The sequence below is a fragment of the Mustela nivalis genome (assembly GCF_964662115.1).
Source record: "Mustela nivalis genome assembly, chromosome: 15".
In the NCBI taxonomy this organism is placed as follows: domain Eukaryota; kingdom Metazoa; phylum Chordata; class Mammalia; order Carnivora; family Mustelidae; genus Mustela; species Mustela nivalis.
The window spans coordinates 81,376,632-81,399,677 of NC_139034.1; the positions used below are offsets into that span (position 1 = coordinate 81,376,632).

General features: G+C 36.9%; 1 protein-coding gene across 1 annotated transcript in view; it reads left to right on the top strand.

The window, feature by feature from the left end:
- The window catches only part of LOC309849215 (uncharacterized protein), a gene marked incomplete at its 5' end in the record, with an annotated part of 88,153 nt that extends 66,976 nt beyond the window's left edge, over positions 1-21,177 (top strand). Inside the window, 4 exons of the mRNA XM_082701517.1 lie at positions 1,637-1,769; positions 5,265-5,354; positions 19,795-19,865; positions 21,031-21,177. Coding sequence (XP_082557643.1) covers positions 1,637-1,769; positions 5,265-5,354; positions 19,795-19,859 — 288 coding nt within the window. The 3' untranslated portion in view covers positions 19,860-19,865; positions 21,031-21,177. The remainder of the gene's footprint in view (positions 1-1,636; positions 1,770-5,264; positions 5,355-19,794; positions 19,866-21,030) is intronic.
- Positions 21,178-23,046: the final 1,869 nt, after the last annotated feature.

Genomic DNA, 23,046 nt, shown 5'->3' on the forward strand with positions numbered 1-23,046 from the left:
TGATCGTGGGCACAAAATAGGACTCTTCAAGTAGCCTATTCTGATTTTGTCCTATTAATTTCTTGTGAAAATTTCACATTCTGTTTTTAAATATTTCAATGGCTTGCTTATTCACTTATGTTCTTCAACAAATATTTCTTTATTGCCCGGTCTAAGCCAGGTAGCCCATTAGGGGCTGGGAGTAGAATGATAATGAAGACGCAGATCTTGTACTTGAGAAGCAGAATGTTGCCTGGGAGACAGACAAAGTGGTTAAGGGATTACAGCACAACTCTGCTCGTTATGATAGAAGTTGGTACAGGGGGTTGTTGTTACTCAGTATGGGTACTTCGTTCTTTCTCATGGGGTTGGGAAAGCCTGCTTAAAGAGACGACATCCGGGGTGATTTCTCAATAATGGGGCAGATGAGTATAGACAGGTGGGGATATGGCCAAGCCGGCCCAAGGTGAGAAAGCAGTCCGTACAAAGACACAGAGGGGGACAGAACACAGCTTTCCATGGGTGGAACACAGCTAGCCAGGGACTGACTGAGAGGATGAGGAAGGGGAGTGATTATATTAGTCCCTTCAGCAGAAGACAAGATCATGACACACTTGCGAACCATTGAAGGAACTGGCAATTTATTCCTGGTCACAATGAATTTAAATGTGGATCACCTGGGGCTGCCTGGGTGGCTCATGATCTGGGGGTCATGGGATGGAGTCCCACATCGGGCTCTCTGCTAGGCAGGGGGCCTGCTTCCTCCTCCCTCTCTCTTTCTCTGCTTGCCTCTCTGCCTACTTGTGATCTCTCTCTGTCAAATAGATAAAAATCTTAAAAAGAAAAAAAAAAAAAAAGGTGGATCACCCGAAGGGGCCAATGTTGGTTTAAGTCAGCCAGGAAGTGAGCTGTGACAGCAAGGGAAGTTGTGACAGCAAGGGGGTAAACCCGGCTCATGGAAGAGCAGTGTAGCTGGATGGAGGCAGAGATCTGGGCAGTGCTAGGAGGGCTTAGTGGCTGGACAGAAGCCCTGCGAGTTCCTGAGGACAGACATTAAGAACCAAGTATTGGGAGTGCCTGGACGGCTCAGTCAGTTAAACGTCTCTCTTTGGCTCAGGTCATGATCCTCGAGTCCTGGGATCCAGCCCCTACCTCAGGAGCTCCTTACTCAGCAGGGAGTCTGCTTTTCCTCCTGCACTCCCCCTGCACCCATGTGTGTGCTCTCTGTCTCTCAAATAAATAAATAAAATCTTAAAAAAAAAAAAAAGGACCAAGCATTAGTGTGACTCCTGGGTTCCTCACTGGGGTCACTAAGTAGACAATATTGCTGTTTATTGTAAAAGGGGACACAGGAGGGATGGGAGACATGGGGAGGAAGTGAGGGTGGTGATGAGTTTGGATTCTTGAGCTGACAGTTGAAAAACACTCATTTTCTTCTTATACCTGCTTTATACACATTAGCTCCTTATTCACGTAGGATGTGAGCAAAACGCCCAATTCAGAGTTTTCCCTATGGTCTGAGATTTTTTAAAAGGCCTTTTCCATGAGAATTAACTCTTATCATCAAAGTGTGTTAAATGAAAAATTCAATAGTCTACATTGGTGCTTCTCCCCATTCGGTTTGTGATGGAAATACGTAATCTCTTCTGCAGGATAGCCAAACTCTCCAGAAGACCCTTGGAAATGTGTACAACCGTGGGTGTTCAGGTCTGAACGGGACTCCAGAGATCCTCTGGTCCAAATAGTTACTCTAGAGATGATGGAATCCATGAGAAGAGCTGAAATCTCAGGTATCGGATAGCTGTGATTTTATTCACCTGTCCTCAATTCATTTTGAATAATATGATGAGCATATGTCACAATTGTTTTGTTTGTATGGTCCAAGTGTTTGCCATTTCCTGCAATCAACTTTCTTCCTAATCCTACTTCTTGCTCTGTGTTTTGGTCAGGATTTAACTCCTTCACAGTAAGATCTTGCTTCTTTCGTTCCTCTGAGGTTAGGGTATTTTTTTATCTGTAAAGGGAAGATATTATATGTATTTCCTTTGCAGGCCATATGGCCTCTGTCCCTACACGTCAGCTGTGCCATGTGGTGTGTAAGCATCCACAGACAATGCATAAATGCATGAGTGCGGCTGTGTCCAGCAACACTTTATTTATGAAAACAGGAGCAGGGTAAATTTGGCTCATGCATTAATTAACTCAACAGAGACCACAAAGAGAATATCATCTCCTCTACCTTTTCTTGTACTTTAAACCCCACACTGCCTTGTTCACACACATATAACCTGGCCTGGCTTGCTGCTTCGTGTTTGCTGTTTTTGAGAATCTCCCGCCATGCCTAAGGTTCTGCAGACAAAAATCACGTCCATTCTGTATTTCCTCAACCACAGAGAGAACTCACCTGGCCCCTGGCTTCTACCTCCTTTCTCCCCTGCACACCTTTTCTCTGGCCGAATAGTTAATTATTCAAGTTCTCTGTACATGGGGTGAGCCTCGTTGAAGACATGGCAGGTCTTGCAGGGTGAAAATAAGTCCTTGTTAAGTTGTCCTCAGATGCAGACTGCTGAGTGATTGTAGCTCTGTGATCTTTTTATTTCAAAGCAGGGCACAACCTCAAACATCATAGTTTACCTTACAGGTGTCAGCAGTGTTCTGAGTGGAAGGCAGCTCTTTCTGCTTTTGCTGAACTGGTATATTTAATGGTGCTATTACATACCACAAGATGCCCTTACCTATAGGAGCTTCCCTTCAGAGAACCTGCCGTCTCTGCTCCTGATTCCATCACTCGAGCTAGTTGTTCCAAAGCCACACAAAGTCTAAACATGATTCTAACTACAGGAACTTCTTGGAGAGTGGTCCTCCCATTCAATTTTGTCTTCATCTTAAATATTGGTTTGACAAAAACTTTCATTTATATACCCCCTTAGAGTTGGCAAAAATTTTAAAAATATATTAAAGATTTCTGTAAACTCGGAGGTGGTTTTTACTTCCCTCACTTTTTGGTGACTAAAACTGAGACAGAAAGGTCAATGCTTTGATGAAAGTTATAGTTGCAGTTGCTGTGAAATTCAAAATTTTTTTTTAACTTTCATGTTAAATATGGTATCCCTTAATTACACATGCAGTCTTGCATAGGACCAAAGTATGTATTGATAGAAGAACTGCATTCGTTCAGTCCCTAAAAGGAAATAGTAAATGGGACCTGTAAGGGATATTATTTGCAGAAACCTTTATTAGAGAGCATATAATACAGTGTAGGAAATACCAAGCTAAAAGCTAAGACTTAAAGTCTTACCATGAACTGCTTAAATTAGTATAATAGAGCTTCTGAAATATAGCTGCAGATATTTCAAGAGAGGGCAATTAATTGGATCAGAAGAAAAGCTGAATGTTACATATCAAAGAGCTTTGTGCCCATTTTTATCAAGCAACTTTTATGTATCAATTTTTGGCTAATAAAATTGGCACAGTTAACATAGAAGTTTAGAAAGATTTAAAAATTTAATGCAATTATCACCAGTGATTCACACATTATAAAGAAAAGTGTGAGAAAACCTTAATATTTTAAGAAACTTAAAAGATTGGAAGGTTTTACCCTAAGATTTTCTTGTTCTCCTTCTCCTCATTCTGGCTATTCTCTTTGGAAGACCTCATTCACTTAGATAACTTTCTCTCCTGAATGGTAGTGATTTCCTAATCTCTTTCCAAACTCATATGCTCACTGGATTCTGTGTCCTGATGCTACTTGCCTGCTGGGCACGGTCACTGCCACTTGCTGCAGGTACCTGAACTTTAGCAAGTTGATTGGGAAATCCATTCTCCACGTCTCCAGCTTAAACCTTCTCATTCACCTGTTAAGGGTGCCGCCTTCTGTTTGGAGTTGAATAATGTCCACCCTGCCCCCCAGTCAGATCCATCAGAATTTCAGATGTGACCTTGTTTGGAAACGGAGTCTTTAAGATCTGATTAGTCAAGATGAGTCATACTGGATTAGGATGGGACCTGTATTCAGTGACTGGTACCATCATGAGAAGCCACGTGAAGGAGGAACACAGAGGGAGCATCAGGTGAGGACAGAGGAAGTAATTAGAGGGCTGCATTCTAAGCCAAGAAATGCCACGGATTACCAACAATGGCCAGAAGCTGGGAGAGAGGCATGGGACAGATTCCTTCTCAGAGTCTCCAGGACTAAATCTTACCAGCTTCTTTAAGATTTATTTATTTATTTGAGGGAGACAGAGACAGAGACAGAGTGAGAGGAGGGGCAGAGGAAGAGGAAGAGAGAATCTGAAGTAGGCTCCAAGTCCAGCTTGGATCCTGACTTCGGGCTCAATCTCACAACACTGAGATCATGATCTGAGCCAAAACCAAGAATCCAACACTTAACAATTGAACCACATAGGCAATCCTGCCAACTTCTGATTTGATTTTGGATTTCTGGCCTCCGGTAACATGAGATAAATTTCCATTGTTCTGAGCAACCCAGTTTGTGGTGATCTATTTGGGTAGCCCCAGGAAACGGATGCATTCTCTAGTCTGCTTCCCACTGCCAACTCTTCACCCTTTTCTTTCACACAAGAACCATCACACATCCATTCTATCACAGTTTGGACACACCTCTTAAATAAATTCTTCTCTGCTCCTCTATTGCCACCGACTTGACAATTTTCTGTTACTTAAAGATCTCCTTACTTGTTCCGTCCATTACCTCCCCTGCTGAAACCATCATGATCTTTCTCAAACAAAAACAGACTATGTTAATTTCTTGCTTAAAAATATTTACATTTCATGCATGAGTTATACTGAGGAGTTACTATGTTCCTGTTGCTGTGCTACAAACTTTGAAGGTATTAAAGCATTCAAAAGTTCCAACAAACCTAAGAGCTCTATGCTCTTAATATCACATTCTCATTTTAAAGATGACATTGGAAGATTAACCTGCCCAAAGTGACCCAACTAGCAAGCTCCTCAGACAGGAACAATGCACAGGCTTTCAGGCTGCAAAACCTGCCCTCTTACCATCATGAGCTCTCAAACTTATCTCTGCAATTTTCTTCCAGGCCCTATTTTCTTGAAATTACCTACTTTAAAAAATCCAGATTAAATACTGCTGTCTTTCAGGTCTATTTTGTTTACTGCTTTCGCTTTGCCTTTTAATACAGTGATCGGCTCATTGAAGGGACTCAGTGTACATTGTTTGAACAAATAACTGATAGTCACTGTAGGAAATCTTTCCCTGATGCCTCAGACAGAAATGGTGTCTTTGTTCTTTTTGTTCCCAGATCACTTTGTTCTTATCTCCATAATGTACGTGTTTTATTGTTATCCAGGGCAGGGCTCATCTCTCATTCGCCGGTATATTCAAGAACATAGTAAGTACTTAATGATATCAATTAAGTGCATTCAGTTATTAAATGTAAATTGATTGCATTGGAAAAGCTTAGAAAGGACTATTGAAATATGACATTATATAGGTTTATATTACTACTTATATTACTACTCACATATAGCTTTTTTTCTGTTACTGCATTGCTGTATGACTTTGTCCTTTAGCATTTTATTTATTTCTTTTTATATATTTTTTTTTCTTCTCTATTAGACTGAAGTTCTTGGTGGCAAGCTTCATGTCTTACTGTATATCTAGAATCTAACTTGTTAGTGCCTGACAGTCTAAATTTATAATCTATTTACTGAAAAAATAAATGGCTTATTTTTTCTATCTTCTAAATGTCTATCTAACTGACAGCCCCTCACCTCAAAGATGTGATAATTTAGCTGAAATACCGTGTGAATACAACAAGAAAGTTAAATGTCATTACATTTATTATATAAGCAAGTATGGAGAAAAAAAGTAGTGAGTAAAATGATTTGTTTATTGTAGAAAAGAGGAGCTAAAAAAAAGAGAAAACTGGAGTAAATAGTCTGAGACATGATTTTATAGGAGATAATATTTGTGTTGGACATGGAAGGATAAATGAACTTTTCTCACAGGAAGAGGAGGGAGATAGGACTCCATGAGGGAATTTAATTTCTTTCTGTTTTGAGTTTGCTGATAAATTTTTAAATCACAAATATGCATTTATTCTCCTCAAATATTTTTTATGAATTTGAGTTTACCAAAATTTTTCTCTTTATTCTCTTAACCTGAATAAAATTACTTCATCATCATGGATTTTCCTCTTAATATGGCATTCGATTTTCCTTGCAATTATTATATTTAGGGTTTTCATCTCCAATGAGAAAGGTTATCCAGCAATTTTCTCTTTTTGTAATGATCTTGACAAATCTTGGTTAACAAGTGTATGCTCTCCCCATGAAATGAATTGGTAAGTTTTCAATTTTTATATTCTTCTCTGGAAGAGTTCATGTAAAGTTGAATTATTTCTTCCTTAAAAGTGAAGATGAATTCCTCAGGAAAGCTGTCTGGGCCTGAAATATTTTCATACAGAGGTTTTAATTAAAGATGCACATTTTAAACAGATATATGATTGTTCACAGTTCATTTCTTACTACTTTAGTTTTTATAAATTTTATGAAAAACTTTTCTTCTTTTGTTTAAATTAGCAAATGTATGGACACAAGGTTGTTGATTATATATTTTTTTTTTTTTTGAGAGAGAGATTGAGAGAGAGCGCGCGCGCACGCTTGAGCTCAAATTGGGAGGGGCAGAAGGAGAAGGAGAGAGAGAATCTTGAGGAGACCCCCCACTGAGCACGGAACCTGAAGAGGGGCTCAATCTCAGCACCCTGAGATCATGACCTGAGTGGAAACCAAGAGTCAGACACTTAACCAACTCAGCCACTCAGGGGCCCCTGATTATATTCTGCTTATATATTTAATATTTTAAGCATCTTTAGTGATTTTTCTTTCTCATTTGTGTTATTGAAATTTATTTTTTTCTTAAATAATACTGCTATGATTTTATAAATGTTATTTTTTTAAAGAACCATTATTTGCCTTTTTAATACTTTCTTATTGAATACTTGTTTTCTATTTCATAGATTTGTGTTCTTAACTTTTCGTGAATATTTTATACATTCAGTAATACTATATTTCAGGTATATAGGGAAAGCTTAAAGGGACCAATGGATCAATATATTCCTAATAGGTAAATAATTTTTTAAAGATTTTATTTATTTATTTGACAGGAAGAGATCACAAGTAGGCAGAGAGGTAGGCAGAGAGAGAGAGGAAGGGAATCAGGCTCCGAGCAGAGACCCCAACGTGGGGCTCGATCCCAGGATGCTGGGATCATGATCTGAGCCGAAGGCAAAGGCTTTAACCCATTGAGCCACCCCAGCACCCCAATAATTATTATTTTAAGATATAAGGAAGTAAACAAATTGGAAAGTTAGAATGTTTGGTTCTGAATTTTGTTGCAGACTTAGTGAAATTGTACAGATGACAGGTATTTGGTGTGGCTAGAGACAGTGGGTGACAGGGCGAAGTAGCCTAGAATTGAGGGTCAAGGAAGATAAGACCGCAGGGATGATCATGATAGACTGCACTTGACCAGGTGGTCTTTCTGGGTCTCATATCAAAGTAAGTTTGTATTGTGGACAATATGTCATTTTCTTCTCTGTACACTTTAAAGAGCTTTTCACACAGAAGGGGCTTAATACACACTCAAAAAATAACAAAGTAAAACATTTAGCACAACTCCTTCATTACACTAAATCCTAAGGAAGTTAAGTGACTTCCTCAATTCATAGAGACAGTCATTGAAATACCTGAGACTAGGACCACAATCTTCTGAGAGTTGACGCATGCAGACAGACGCATGCAGCCCAAGCAGGAGATGTGGACCATGAATTTGACGACAGTGAAATGTGAAGTCATGTTTTGAGAAATCAAGTTAGCATATCATCCATATTCTATTAATATCCCTTTTTCTCTATCAAAGGGGCAGAAAAAATTAGAAGTAAGCTATAGAACATGGAAATGCAACCCAATCGTACTGGGGTATTGTGTGTGTGTGTGTGTGTGTGTGTGTGTGTGTGTAGTTGTTTATTGAACTTGCTGTTCCCGAATCTTGGGCTTCATAGCAGTTATCTACAAGGGGATTTAATTGCTTTAGAAGCAGTGACTGAGAGTCAAGCGCTGGTCTTCTTTTTAAGAACATAACTGGATGTTTATAGTTCTTTGAACAATGAGATGAAGTGACCTGTGTAGAAGAATATGGGGACCAGGAGACCAGAGGGAAAAGGGGAGCAAAGTCTTTTGTTGTTCTAAATTAAACCAAGTGATATGTGCCCTTGTCTGCTGACCCCATGCATGGAGTTCTCTCAGGGACGAAGGGCACAGGTGCCCCATGGATCACAGTTTTGGTTCCTCCCTTGCTTTTGTCTGCCTTTACATGCAAACTTTATCTTTTAATGAGATCTCAGCTATTAGAAATCCTTTCAGGTTGTGGGAACATTTAAGATCTTTGAGCATTTTCCTTTTTCCATTACTTTGGCCTCTCTCAGCATATTGAATTTTAGGCGTTGCATGGGATAACTCTCAGTTAACAGTGAACAATGATGCCCATTTGCCTCCTGCGTGAGTGAATTATGGAGGCTTCTGGGAAAAGAGCAGCAAAATGTCCCTGAAAGGCTTACTTTGGACTGGCAAGAGAAAGAAAGGTAGAGGGTTGGAACATTCAGGTAACTTAATAATGAAAACGAGGGAATGCTATTTTTTCAATCCTCCACCGAAGAATATAAATTGACAAAGTATTGCGATATTTACATGAATACACACAATAATTTGACTTTTCTACTTGGATAGTGTGGAGAATATAAACGAAGCATATGGGGGTATCCAAACACTTGCCCAAGGGAGGGAGCAAGGACATGAGTCTAAGCAGAAAGAGGAAGAGGCCCTTAAACCAAAAGAAAAAACGAGAGAGAGAGAGAATGAGAGAGATTTAAGCCATTTGCAAAACTTATGCAGAACATTTAATGAATTTCTGGTGTTTGTCTGAAAAGAAGAGGGGGACTTTTGGAGCTTTTATATCTCTCTAGTACAGAGTAGATCAGGGGAGGGAAATCCTATTTATTAGAAACTGCAATGAGCTGCTTGGTGGTGGGTGAGGGAGGGTGGAGAGAGAGAGAGAGACCAAGCACTGTATTCACTGAGCTGTTGGAAGCCTCTTAATAGTAATATTCTGGGCTTTCTGTGTTTAGAGAATGGCCCCGAGACCCTATATGCACTGTGCATTCTAGGTAAGTGACTAAACCCCAAAAAAGTGAGATAAGTGAACCAGTCCATAATCAACAAAACGCCTGATGTTAAAATAAGATTTTCTTTAAATTTTGTTGTAAAATTTATGTTTGTTGCTGCATATATCTTTTGGAAGACATTTATTAAAATGCTTATTTTTTTTAAAGTCTGTTTTGCATTACAAAAAGCTGAAATGAGATCTCAAATCCTTCATATTATGCTGAGGAGAAATGAACAGTTTAGAAAAACTGTGGTTTGCTGACCTTAAAAATCACCAAAATTCTGTAGATTATGTATTACAATAAGTAAATATTAGATTTTTAATAAGAAAAAGTCAAATTCACCTCCCCTCCTTCTGACAAACACACACACACACATACACACGTGTAAGTTTTTATTTCCGTGCTTCTCCATTAATAAGAAAGTGCTCCTAACATCAGTACCGACTTTTAAATGTTTGGATGATGGGGGTAAGGTGATTCAGTTAGGTATCACAGTCTAATTTATTGTGAAATTAGGTCATTTTTCATATGAGGGGTTTTATTTTGTTGTAGAAATATCATAATGAATTTTATTTTTATTAAAATGTAAATAATAATGTTGGAAAACCTGTCTTACGTAAGAAAAAATCAACTACAAAAATGTTTTCCTAGAGGCCATCTATTTTATCAGTCTTTTACTGTAAAGATTTTATCAGTCTCTCACACATAATACCACACATGAGATATGTTCTGTCAGTGAATATCTCTCTGTGCTGTCTGTCCCTGGTGCCTACAGCTTTTGAACTCAGACTTCTTTGGTTTTATTGGGACCACATGCCTCATTTGCCATCTTTGTCAAATGGTCCGTGATTTATTACATATCCTGGGGCTGCACTTGCCGTGCACACTCATCTGCCTCAGAAGACTCTGGAAGCTCTTCTGAGTCTCAGCATTTTCTGGATGGGTAAATTTGAAGTTTAATACTAGCTTCCAGACTTTTCTGATTTAAGCATCCTCAATAAATTTAGCTATACTAGACTTATTTATTCATCCCGACTCCATGACTTGAGTGAACAGAAATAAAACAAGTTACTAACCATGCCATGACTAAAACTCCACCAAGGATACCAAGGATGACAGGATCCCAAGCAGCTTCATTGGCTTCATGGATGCCAAGGTCAATCTTACTGATGATGCAACACAGCGTATTTCCACTAATATGTTACAGAACATGGGCTGTTGAGGGGGAAAGTCCAATACATTTTTGAGAAATGTCTTGTAACTTATACTCAACAATATGTGCTTCTATGGCCCAGGGATGTACTTGACCAATACTACTCAACTAGTTCTCTAGTGCATTTGAAATCTGTTATATCTTCTTTTTTATTTAAATTCAATTAGCCAGCATGTATTATACCACAGTTTCTGATGTAGTGTTCAAAGATTCATCAGTTGCATTTAGTACCCAGTGCTCACCACATCATGTGCCTTTCTTAATGCCCATCACCCAGTTACTCCATCCCCCCATCCACCTCCTCTTCTGCAACCCTCAGTTTGTTTCCAAGAGTCAAGAGACTCTTATGGTTTGTCTCCCTCTCTGATTTCTTCCCATTAAGTTTTCCCTCCCTTCCCCTATGATCCTCTGTATTATATTCCACCTGTGAGTGAAACATATGGTAGTTGCCTTTCTCTGCTTGACCTATTTCACTTAGCATGAGCCTCTCCAGTTCCATCTTTGTCAACATAAATGGTAGTATTCATCCTTTCTGATGGCTGAGTAATATTCCATTGTGTATACGAACCACAACTTCTTTATCCATTCATCTGTTGAAGAGCATCTCGGCTCCGTTCAGTTTGGCTATTGTGGACATTCCTGCTATGAACATTGAGGTGAAGGTGCCCCTTCTGTCCACTAGTTCTGTGTCTTTTGGGTAAGTACCCAGTAGTGCAGTTTCTAAGTGGCAGGGTAGCTCTATTTGTAACTTCTTGAGGAACTGCCATGCTGTTTTCCAGAGTAACTATATCAGCTTGCTTTCCCACCAACAGTGTAAGAGGGTTCCCTTTTTTCCATATCCTCGCTAACATTTGTTGTTTCATGTCTTGTTAACTTTAGCCATTCTAACTGGTGTAAGGTGGATCTTGTTGTGGTTTTGATTTGTGTTTTCCTGATGATAAGTGATGTGGAGCATTTTTTCATGTGTCTGTTGGCCATTTGTATGTCTTCTTTGGAGAAGTGTCTGTTCATGATGAAACATGTTCCATCTTATTTAATACTTTCTTCTTAAATTACAAAATTCCCTCTTTTCACATATAATCTATTTCTATCTGGCTGAGCTCTTACCATTAACTCTTACTAGGACAGAATTTTGAAAATGTTGGTATAGAACCATTTGGAGTTTGGTATATTTGATGTGCAATCTCCATTTTTTCCCCCTGCAATTATTCTATTTTCCTAAGGATCATCTTTACTGGTCAAGTTGGTGTCTTCTATTCTATGATCCCAGAAGGCATTTTTTAGTAATAGTCAAAGAGGGAAAACTGAGTTAAGACAGCTAGATGTATATATTTTGGAAACCTGGGAGCTGGAATATAACAAAAATATGCTATCCAACTGGAAATATAACAAAGTTTGTAGAGCTGTGTTTGGTTTTAAAAGTCCTGCAACCAGGAGCCTTGCACAAGCCACCTGGGCCATGTTTTGCTTCATGAGCAATTTAATTAGTGTAACTCCTGAGCCATGCTTAAACTTAACAGAAAGACAGAGTCAAGAAAAATTAGTCATGAGAACGTACTCCAGATGCAAGAGTTGAATCAGTATTTGCCTCTATTGGTAATGGATAGAAAGCTCTTTTTAGAAATCCCAACAAAGTGGCTGTAAGTAGCTGTCCACAGGATGGGTAAAAGAAAGATGATTAAAAGCACATAATTCAGCAAAAACTTCTGGGAATGAGGTAGACTGGAGGAAGGGGAGAAATTGTACACATAATAAAGACAAATATTGCATGTTTAGAGACACTGTGATAACAGTTTATTAGTAAGGAATGGAATTATATTATATTATATTATATTTTATTTTATAATAAATTATATTTATTTTCAACACAAGTACCAATGTCTGAGTCATGAATGCCAGGGCTGTTAAGGCAGTGTTGTTCAATATTCTCTTAGGAATCCCAGCTACTACCATTCTGTAAGCACTGTGGTGCATTCCTCCAACTCATGGTCAAAGGGTAGCACTATCAGACTGCAATTCTGGTAGTGAAATGGAGGAAGATACCATGATACAGATAAAAGACATACGCCAGTGATGTTTTAAGGAAGTTTTCTAAGAGCAGACACATAATACTTATGCTTCCATCCCATCAGGCAAGGCTTAGTTATGTAACCAAGCAAGTCAAAGAAATGTGACCTTACTCTGGGAAGTCATGATCTAGGTAAAATTTTACCACTCGGAAAATGAGAAGCTTTCTGGGTTGCTTGACAGACCATTTGGCCTCTCACCCTCCCTATCCAAAGACTGAATCCTGCTTAAATTCCAGAATACAGAGATAATGCAAAGTACTTGATTAAGATGGTGAATGGAAACTCATCTTTTTTACTGACCTATAAATGCAAAGACAAGCCATTTGCACCACCACTTTTAATATATACACTTATGGGTAAGAACAGGATAACCACAACTAAAAAGTCCCACTTGGAGAAGTAATCACTCCATTAACAAATCCTTTAGGAATATATTGCTTCATTTTTAGCTGTGGAATAAATTCCTAACAACCTTCTGGCTGCTTCTGCTTCTTTGATCTGGGAGAATCTCCCATATTTGTTCTTTGTGAGCACCTGGTTCTGCCTTCTGGAATATTCTTTCCCTCCATTGTACTCCACGGCCAGCCATGTCTAATGGACCGGGGAACTTGCTCTTTTTGGAGCTAATCAGATTTCATAGGTTGTGGGTTAGGAGACCCAGGGGTGTTTTTGATGTGAAAAAGCAGAGGTATTTGTATATCAGGTTTGCAGCTTCTTTAAAAATATAATTTCTTCACAAATTTAATAGACTTCTCAGCCATTTGCTCCTGGCTAATTCTCTGAGCAGGTAATCTCAGCTTTTAGCTTTCAAACTATGTATTTTACCAAGTGTCTGCATCTTATGGGCTCTCCATCCTTCTCTCTCCTCCGCCTATCCCACAAATCAAATGGAAGAAAAATGGTAGAGTTCTCTACATTCTGGGACCTGCACAGTCATCTTGTTGTCCTGACATGCTGACCCACCTCCTCACTGGGGTTCTGCTGATTTCCCTCCTACATGCAAAGCAGCAGCTACACTGCAATTGCTCTCCTGCCTCCTCTGTGGACTTCAGCTTTAACTCACTCTCCTGAGGTTCCAGCCTGTTGGTGGTCTTTCCTTCTTCATTCCTCGTCCATCCCCTACAATTGCACAATTTCCAGTAAAAGTAAATAACTAAATAATCTATATCTATATACCTCTGTATCTCTATCTTGGCATGTCTATACATCTACAAATATATAATCTCCTATTGCTGCTTCTCTGGATGAGACTATTTTGAGGACTGGAATGGGAAGGTGCTTGAATGGAAGGACAAACCCTTTCATAGTTTGCTCTTGGGTTGACTCCCATCAACTGGCATAGAACACTTAATGAGAAGTAGTCGAAAAACCTCTGGACCGGTCTCCTCCGGAGGCTGTCATTGAAAAGTCATGGAAGAGAAATGCTCTAGTTTTAGAAAGGGAAGCATTTGACCTTTTCAAATCTACCAGACTCCTGTGTACTAGATTCTCGATCTGTTGACAGCGTTGCCTATTGACAGAGAGTACTTCATTGATGCTCTCCCATAGTGATGTGCAGAAAGACTAGCATAGACAATGTTCATCTCTCCTCAGGGCATTGCTACAAGGGACAAGAAGCAGCCAGCAAAAATCAATAACCTGAGGTTTCTTTGTATTTCTTAGTATTTTCCTTAATGTCACTACATTAGTTGACATGTGATCTGCCTTTTAAGAAACAGCAGGAATACTTTCGCCATTGTTTTGTCCAGGTACAATAAGTTTTCAGGTGGCAAGAACTCAGATCATGAATTATTGCATCCTACCAATTCCACTAAGCAAATGCTATGGGTTTAGGTCCTGTTATTTGTAGGCCCTTTTTCCAGGTGCCAAAATCTATGTTAGGATTAGTTTATCTGTGAATATTAGTAATTGTGACAGTAGCTTAAATAAGACCCAGTTTCTTCCTCTTATGTTCAGGATTTTCAAAGGTAATCTGGGTTAGGTCTGATATGTCTCACCACAAGGTCAAAGACTCAGGTTCCCTCTGTCCTGCTTCTCTGTGATTCTCCTCCTCAAGGTCATTTCATGTTCTAATATGGCTGCTCACTCTGGCCACTGAATCACATTCCAGTCAGCAGAATTAGCCAGGCCAAAAGAGAGAATCTGCTCTCTCTTTTAAAGACACTTGCTAGAGGAGCATAATGACTTACTGCTGCACAGTGGAGGAGCATTAACTATTTCTGCCACTTGAGTGCCATGTGGTCTGTGAAGTAATGAGACCCAGAGATTCCAAAAGCAGCCGTTACAACGGGAGAACAAATACTGCCCTTCACAATCAGAAAGAGTTCTTTTATAGCTTCACCTATTCAGCACAGACACCTGAAAATTACAGAAACACAAGTGTTATAAGTTTATATTAACTCCAGGTAGTTTCTTTTCTATTTGCATGGAAGCACTGGTGATGTTTAAGAAAACAAAGTTGAAATTGGTTTTTACTCTATGTGTTGACATCACCATTATTTTTGTTGTTTGAGCTCATTTGAAGATTAAAAAAAAATAAATAAAAAAGAAATTTAGGTTTCAACATCATTCTCAGGCTCTGTGGTGTTGGGAAAAAAGGTCATTTATACAAAACACTGTTTACATCTGACTTCCTATGGGAAAGCTCTGAGCGAGACAAGGTAATGATTAGACTAAATTGGAACTTAATGCGAATGCTCCTTGTTAAAATGGAAAGTATCAGTTCAGGTAATCTGGAAGCCACTGAGAATTCCTTCTATGTATGGCCAAACAGCCTTTTCTAAAGGACAAGTTACTAGATTGAATTGATACTTTCAAGCTTCCCTGGCATGGTAGGTAGACAGAAGCATACTTTGATTTTGAAGATGTAGATCTTCACTAAAGCCACACTAAAGAATAGGTGTATAAACTGAGAATTGAGCTAGGTAATGAGATGGGGAATTAAGTATGCATTACTCACTGAATTCTTGTTCCTAGTGTATTTTCATTGTTTTTGTCTGTGTTTTTGAAATGTCATGAATTATCAGAATATTAAATAGATTCAGAACATTCAGTTTCTCATAATATGGTGAGTTCATATCCATAAATTCCATTTAGTAAAAAAACACCAAAATACACTAGATAAAACATAGAAATGTCAGAAAACACAGGAAATCATTAAAAACCAAAAAAATATAAGAAAATATTAGTCCACAGAAGTAAAATAGAGTTAAAACTCATGGATGGTTTGGAGCAAATACTAATCCCTTACTAATGAACCCCTTTCAGGGCACAGAGGACCATTCTAGTTTGGCAAGTCTAACTGAGATCACTGGAGCAAGCTTAAATGATGACACTGTTGGTGAAAGTTTACAACACAAAGTATTATGGATACTTGCTTGTCATGGTTTTGGACTAGAGTACAAAAAGTAGCACTTCTTACGAATTTCTGGGCATGGATGAGAGAAAAGCTCTCATGTGAGTCATTACCTAGAAGATATTAAAACTATCAGGAGATATTTATGCTAAAGTGGTTCCAGTTAGAAAGTACCCTCTCTGCTTGGGAAAGGGTAGCACATATTCTTTTTGCAGGTGTGCCCTTTTGGTCTACACTTTAAAGAATTCTCACTAATCAAAAGTTGTAAAATACATGAGAAAAAGTATCAGCATTAGAATACTCAAAAGAAAGAACAGAAAGCTAAAGCAAATTATGGAAGGATCAGACATTCAAAGACTTGATATTGGAAATATTTGCTACAAGTTATTACATGATTTAATAATGCTTAAATAAATAAAAAATTCCAAAATATGCTACAGAAAAATGAAATGAAAACAAGTCAGTTATATTTGATAATAAGAACTGCATAAAATTCTAAAAATGAAATATATTTTTGAAAGCCCAATGACTAGTCATAAATATTTGACTCAATGGAAGAATTTTAGAATATAGCATAAAAGTACAAGGAAGGAAGATACGGAGAAGTTATGCAAGTGGAGAAATAATGAATTTTAATCAGAGTTGACAAGGTTATAGAAAAGCAACTTTTGAAGAGAATATTGATTGAAATTTTCCAAAATGGATAAAAGGCACCAAGCTTTAGATTCACAGATTACAATAAATGTTAAACAAGATAATTAAAAGGCATTCAGCACCAAAACACAACACAGTGAAAGCAAGGCAAAAACTAGACACATGGAAGTGTTAAAGCAAAAGAAAAACAAAACAAAACAAAATCCCAGAGATCTTAATAGCAATTCAAAAGAAAAAGACTGATTTCCCACAAAGGTAACTAGGTAAATAACTGATTTCTCAATTGTAACCATGGAAGCCAAAAAATAATGGAAGCATTTCTTCAAAGTGATCACATAAAATAACTGTTAATTGAAAATTGTATGTTCCGCAACCTATCTTTAAAAAAAGAATAAATCAAAGCATTTTTCAGACAATATAAAAAAGATTATTTACTATTAACACATCTGAGCAAAGAAATTTTTAATTATTACACTATACGAAGAAGAAAAATGACATCTGGAAAAAGCTGAGATGCAAAAAGGAATGATAAGTAAAGTAAAATGCAATATATAGGAAAATCGGATAAAATGCTGACTCTATACATCAAAATAAAATGTCTGATTCGTGCTATAAAAACAAGACAGAAAAAGAATAAGAGTTAAAATATTTTAATGCCTTTTTTGTGGTTAGGAAGAGGTTAAGATATAGATTAACTTTTTACTTTGTGAAATTAAACATCTTCAATTAAACTATTATGGCAAACACCTAAAAGAAATGTACCTTCCAAAAAGATAGAAACATTGAACTTTAGGGGAAAATTACCTTAATCAATACAAATAAAGAAAGAAAAGAAAAAAAAATTATCACAAAAACTGATGCATGCATGACAATTATTATGAAATAAGATGTTAAAAATAAATGTAAATAAAACCATGATCCCAATACATATAAATGGACCAAATTTTTCTGTTAAAGATGGTATATATCAGATTAGATTAAAATAACTAGATTATTTATAGTGTTAATAAGAAACATGGAATTTTTAACAATAGAAATATGCAATAATTTCTACTTAATTTTATAAAGTTTCTGTAGCTATACTAATATCATATAAATTGGGGTTTAGTCAAAAATATTCATAAGATATAAAGATGGCAGCTACCTGATGATTAAAGATTCAATTTGCTAGAAGCATTTCTGACCTTAATTTATATCAATAACAGCTTCAAAATACAGAAATAAAAACATTTGCAGAACTATAAGAAGAAATGTGCAAAATCTGGCATCACTGTTAGATTTTTAACATTCTTTCTTAGTAATTTTTAAATTGAGATAAATAAATAAGTTATAACAGATTTGAACAGCACCATAGTTTGTTCTATTTTTAAAGTTAGTAATTTTTCCCCAAGTATACAGAGAATATCATGAAAATTACCTAATTTTAGTAACAGAGATAATTTTCAAATAATTCATTTCTCCAATTAATTAGAAATCAGTCCCAGAATGTTAAATTAAAAACCCAAATATTTGGATGTTCAAAATAAGACCAAACTAATAATAACAACAACAAAATAAACATGAAGAGGTTAAAGAGTTTAGAATATGTCCTTATTTATTATCAATTGAATGCTATTAATGTAATTTATATACATATGGGTTTTCTTGTAATTTCATATTAACACTTTTTGAAACTACATCATTACTTCCCTGTTGAAGATAACTCAACAGAGGCTGTTCACTACTAAGTCATTCACCCAAATTGAGGCAATGGTTAACATTGAAATGTATTTAAACCTCTAGGTTTTCCATATTTCGTTCTCTATTTTAAACCTTTCCCTTCTCCTCAATTCTGTCCCCACATACTCAGAATCTTGTCCTGTGTTCTTCTTTATTGATCTCCACCAGCCTTGGCTTTTGCTAATCTAACCATTAAATTAGTCTGGTTGAAATATAGCCTCATACTTCTATTCACATTCCAACAGCTGGGCTTAGCAGGGAGAGTTTGGATCTAGAGGCAGTCAGAGCAAGTTCCAATTCAGGCTCTGCTAGCTCTCTGACCATGGGCAAAGTATTTGCATATGGCCTCCCAGTTATTCAAGAAAAATGCTAACACTTCTTTTCCAAGATTGTTGGAGATTAAAATTCTGTATGGAAAGGGCTGCATTCATAGTATGACCCTGTTAAATATTTTGTGAGGAGAAATGTTTACAATCACCAAGTGTACCTAATTTTAAATCTTGGTGCCATTCCTGATTAGATATGTCACATTTGGCAGCTACCTAATTTCCTAAACTCAAGTGATCTTTATTTCTAAAATAAAAATATTACTCTTGCTGTTGTGATAAAGATCAATGAGACACTGGATGTGACAAATGGTTGCTAGTATTGCTGTTGTTTTATTTTGTGTTATTTTTCTTAGTTAAAAACTTGGTAGGGGCACCTGGGTGGCTCAGTGGGTTAAAGCCTCTGCCTTCAGCTCAGGTCATGATCTCAGGGTCTTGGGGTCTTGGGATCGAGCCCCACATGGGACTCTCTCCTCAGTGGGGAGCCTGCTTCCTCCTCTCTCTCTGCCTGCCTCTCTATCTGCTTGTGATGTGTCTGTCAAATAAATAAATAAAATCTTAAAAAAAAAAAAAAGACTTGGCAACCAAACTGATAACAACTTGTAATGATAGAATTTCAGAATTTGTAATGATTTACAAAGGGAATATACCTGTTTCTATTTAAGAAAAACAATAGCTTGTAAAAACAGCTCATTCTGCCTGGATCCACTGGAATACACTAATGGGACACAAATTTTTCCTTTTCGATGAACTTAAACATGAGTAACTTGGTGTTGCTCCTTACCCTTTCTCTGCACCTTCATTCAGTATATATTGTTAATTTTCAAACATGAGATATTACATTGGTAAAATATATTTTTTAAATATATCAGTGTCAGTGCTTTTAAACTTTTAATTGTTTTGAAGCCAGGGAAGAAATTCTAAATGGCATCAACATAATACTTACAGAATTGATAGAATAGCATATCCTAGAATATTCCTTATCATCTTTTTGATCTATCCAAAATTAATTTTATTTGGTTCATGAGCTTATTTTGGTGGTGAGTCTCATTTGAAAATAGTAGTCTCTTAATGTTATTTTAGGATAAATGTTTGGTAAATTTCGGTCCACAAGCCAAATACAATTGTCTGCCTGATTTTGTACATGAAATTATATTGAAGAACAGTCACACCCCTTTTTAATATATTTCTATGGTTGTTTTTATGCTAAAATAGCTGAGTTCACGTGTGATCACCAGGTCTGATATGTTGACTCTCTGATCCTCTACAGAAAGTGTTGCCCATTCTTGTTCTATGATTAAAATTAATGAGAAGATGTATTGTTACAGTGTTTAAGAAAAGGTATTTCTTGACACTTTATTCTCCTTTCTCTTTTCTTTATCTAGAAAAAAAATTGAAATGTTTGATTATGTTATCATCCATTTGTATAATATTTCATATGCTTTCAAAAGATTTTATTTTTAAGTAATATCTGTGCCCAGTGTGGGGCTTGAACTTACAACCCAGATCAAGAGGCACATGCTCTAAGAACTGTATGAGCTAGACTCCCCCTTTATAATTTTTTAGCTTATGAAATAAGCAATGTTGTTTTTCTAGTTTTTTTTTTTTCTAGTTTTTAAAGAGAATTCTGCTCAGGGAAAAATCCTCATTTTAAAAAGTGTCACCCTTCTTCATTGAAAGGCTGCCTATGCCATTGTTCTCTCAGATAAAGAACCGAGAGATACAACAACTATCATGCACTTTTTTCTAGCTTGTTTCCAGTAGTTAAGTATCTCCTACAGTGGTTAGCATCAGAGGGAGTTTGCACTGCAGGTTTTTAGTCACTGGGATTTAAGAATATATACACATTTTATAGTTATGGTAGTAATTTGTCACTCATTTTTGCAGTGGTGAAATTTTGCTAGAAACAACTAAATGATGGCTAAAAATATCCATTCAGTATGGATTGGATTAATACATTTCATACATCACTCACAAAAATGAAAGAATACAAATTTGTTGCTTAATACCTGTCCCCTTTGGGTATGCACTATAAAATTAAACACTATGGTCAATTATTTTTAGTTTTATGTTATTTTGTTAAGAATCTTATTGTTGATACTATTGCCATGTACTATATTTGAACATCAAAAAATAAGGATAATAATTTTGAATTTTAACAAGTAATTTATTAAAACTTTAAAAAAATCCAGCTCGAGTAGACAATGAGTCTAAATTGTGAGAGTTAAATAATCACATTTCACGGCCCATGTATTAGGAAATGCAGGTTATAGTTTCACAGGTATCCTAGGCTATGTTACTAATGAAGCAATTTGCTCTGCGTCCAGTCCCATTTCACTAGCTGTCATCAACGATTAAAGAATGCCATGGAAGGGTCACTCTGGATTAGCACCCTGTCTTTGCAGAGATCCCCACTTAAAGGAGAAGGATTTTCATTTGCGTTCTGGGCGACGCCACAGGTTAAAGTCATTTAACAGAAGCAGTATTTTCTAAATGTTTTCATTAGGCACTTATCATTGAAGAAGACAAATGTAGAGACATCCCCAAGTGAAACAATCTATTTATACGGCTCAGAAACTTACTTAACACAGGACTGAGTATACCTTGAAGCAATCTCCAGAGAAGAGGTAAGCAAATCAAGAAAACAATAAGAATACAACAATAAATAAGAAACAAGTAAACCTAGGAGTTTTAAGGGAGCAATTACTACTTAAAGTAAAAAACTGTTATTCCATTTCATTCCATTTCCCTTATATTCCATTTCCCTTATAGCTCCTACTACTAGAACTCCTACTATGAAGCCCTTAGCTTCACCAGAGAATTCTTCTTGCAGAAGATGAAAGCAATGACAAAGACCTCTTATATCTCTTCTCCTTTTGTAAATAAAACTCCTATCAATTTTATATGTCTTTCTGGGAATAAGAAAGACAGTAAGTCACACAATGTATCATTCACCTTGTAAAATGTGACATTACAAATGGCTGCCAAAAGTATGGAACTTTTTTATTGAAAGCTCTATTAAGTCATACAAGTAATTTACTTCCTCAAAATATATTTACTACGGTGCCTATTCTGTGGAGTCTCACCAACAGAAGTGCACGCAGACTGCTGCTTTTGAAAATTAAAGAAAAATATGCATGACTATGTTATTGATGAATGAGAAATCATATACTGTTTAAAATAATGTACATCTTGGAGTTTATAGAAAATAATTTCTACTTGTGTACAGAATCATGCCTTTAATAATAAACCTTTACTGATCACTTAATATGTGTCAAACATTGCTTATTCATTAATGCAGTTTAGTTATATGTATGTGTGTATGGGTTCCTGTATGTGTGCATGTACGTGTGTTTGTATGTACTTAGCAATTTTTTAACCAGATTTACCTACTAAAAAATTATTTTTTTAATGTGGGGACAAGTTGGTTTTATTGGTATTATTTGAAATTGGTAATAAACCTTGACAGTACCATTTGGAGGAAGAATATGTAATTTTTTTTAATGTAACTTGTTGAGTAGAATGGCTTCATTTCTTTGAGAAATGTCACATTAATCTTAGGGCCACAGTAATGGACTAAAGAAGTAGCAGTGATATTGACCCTGCTAACTGAATGAGGAAGCAATTTGTAGGGAGGTTCATAAAACTAATTGGAAAGGTTCATTTCAATAGAATCCCAAGATAGAAGACATGAGTGAAGTAACAGTGGCAAAGAGAGGTTAATAAAATAGTAACTATTTGTTGAATACTTGGGAGGTACTAACACCTAGGCCTTTATATAAATTGTATCATTTGATCTTTAAGAAACTCTATGGTAGTCTCTATTTTTACTCCCAAATTACAGGATGGAAAAAAATGCAGACAAGTTTCAGACCTTAGAGTTGCATCTTAACTTGTGCTTTTAACTGTATATCAAAAATATAAGTGAGGAGCACCTGGGTGGCTCAGTGGGTTAAGGTCTCTTCCTTTGGCTCAGGTCATGATCCCAGGGTCCTGGGACGGAGCCCCTCATTAGGCTCTCTGGTCAGCAGGGAGCCTGCTTCCCCCTCTCTCTCTACCTGCCTCTCTGCCTACTTGTGATCTGTCAAATAAATAAATAAAATCTTTAAAAAATATAACTGAGGGGCACCTGGGTGGCTCAGTGGGTTAAGCCTCTGCCTTCGGCTCAGGTCACAATCCCAGTGTCCTGGCATCGAGCCCCACATTGGGCTCTCTGCTCAGCAGGGAGCCTGCTTCCCCCTTTCTCTCTGCCTGCCTCTCTGCCTACCTGTGATCTCTGTCTGTCAAATAAATAAATAAAATCTTTTTAAAAATATTTAACTGAATGTAGCAGACAGACTTGCTTTTTTGGAGCAAACATTTGTAGCTGACCTCTAATCTAAGAGGCAGATTTGCAATCAATTTCATGTTCTTTGGAAAGCAGCTGCAGCCTCTAATCAAAGGGCATGTACTTGCAACCTCAGAAGAAAATGAGTAGCCCATTTGATTTTAGCAGCAGGTGCACATATAAAAATTAGAATTA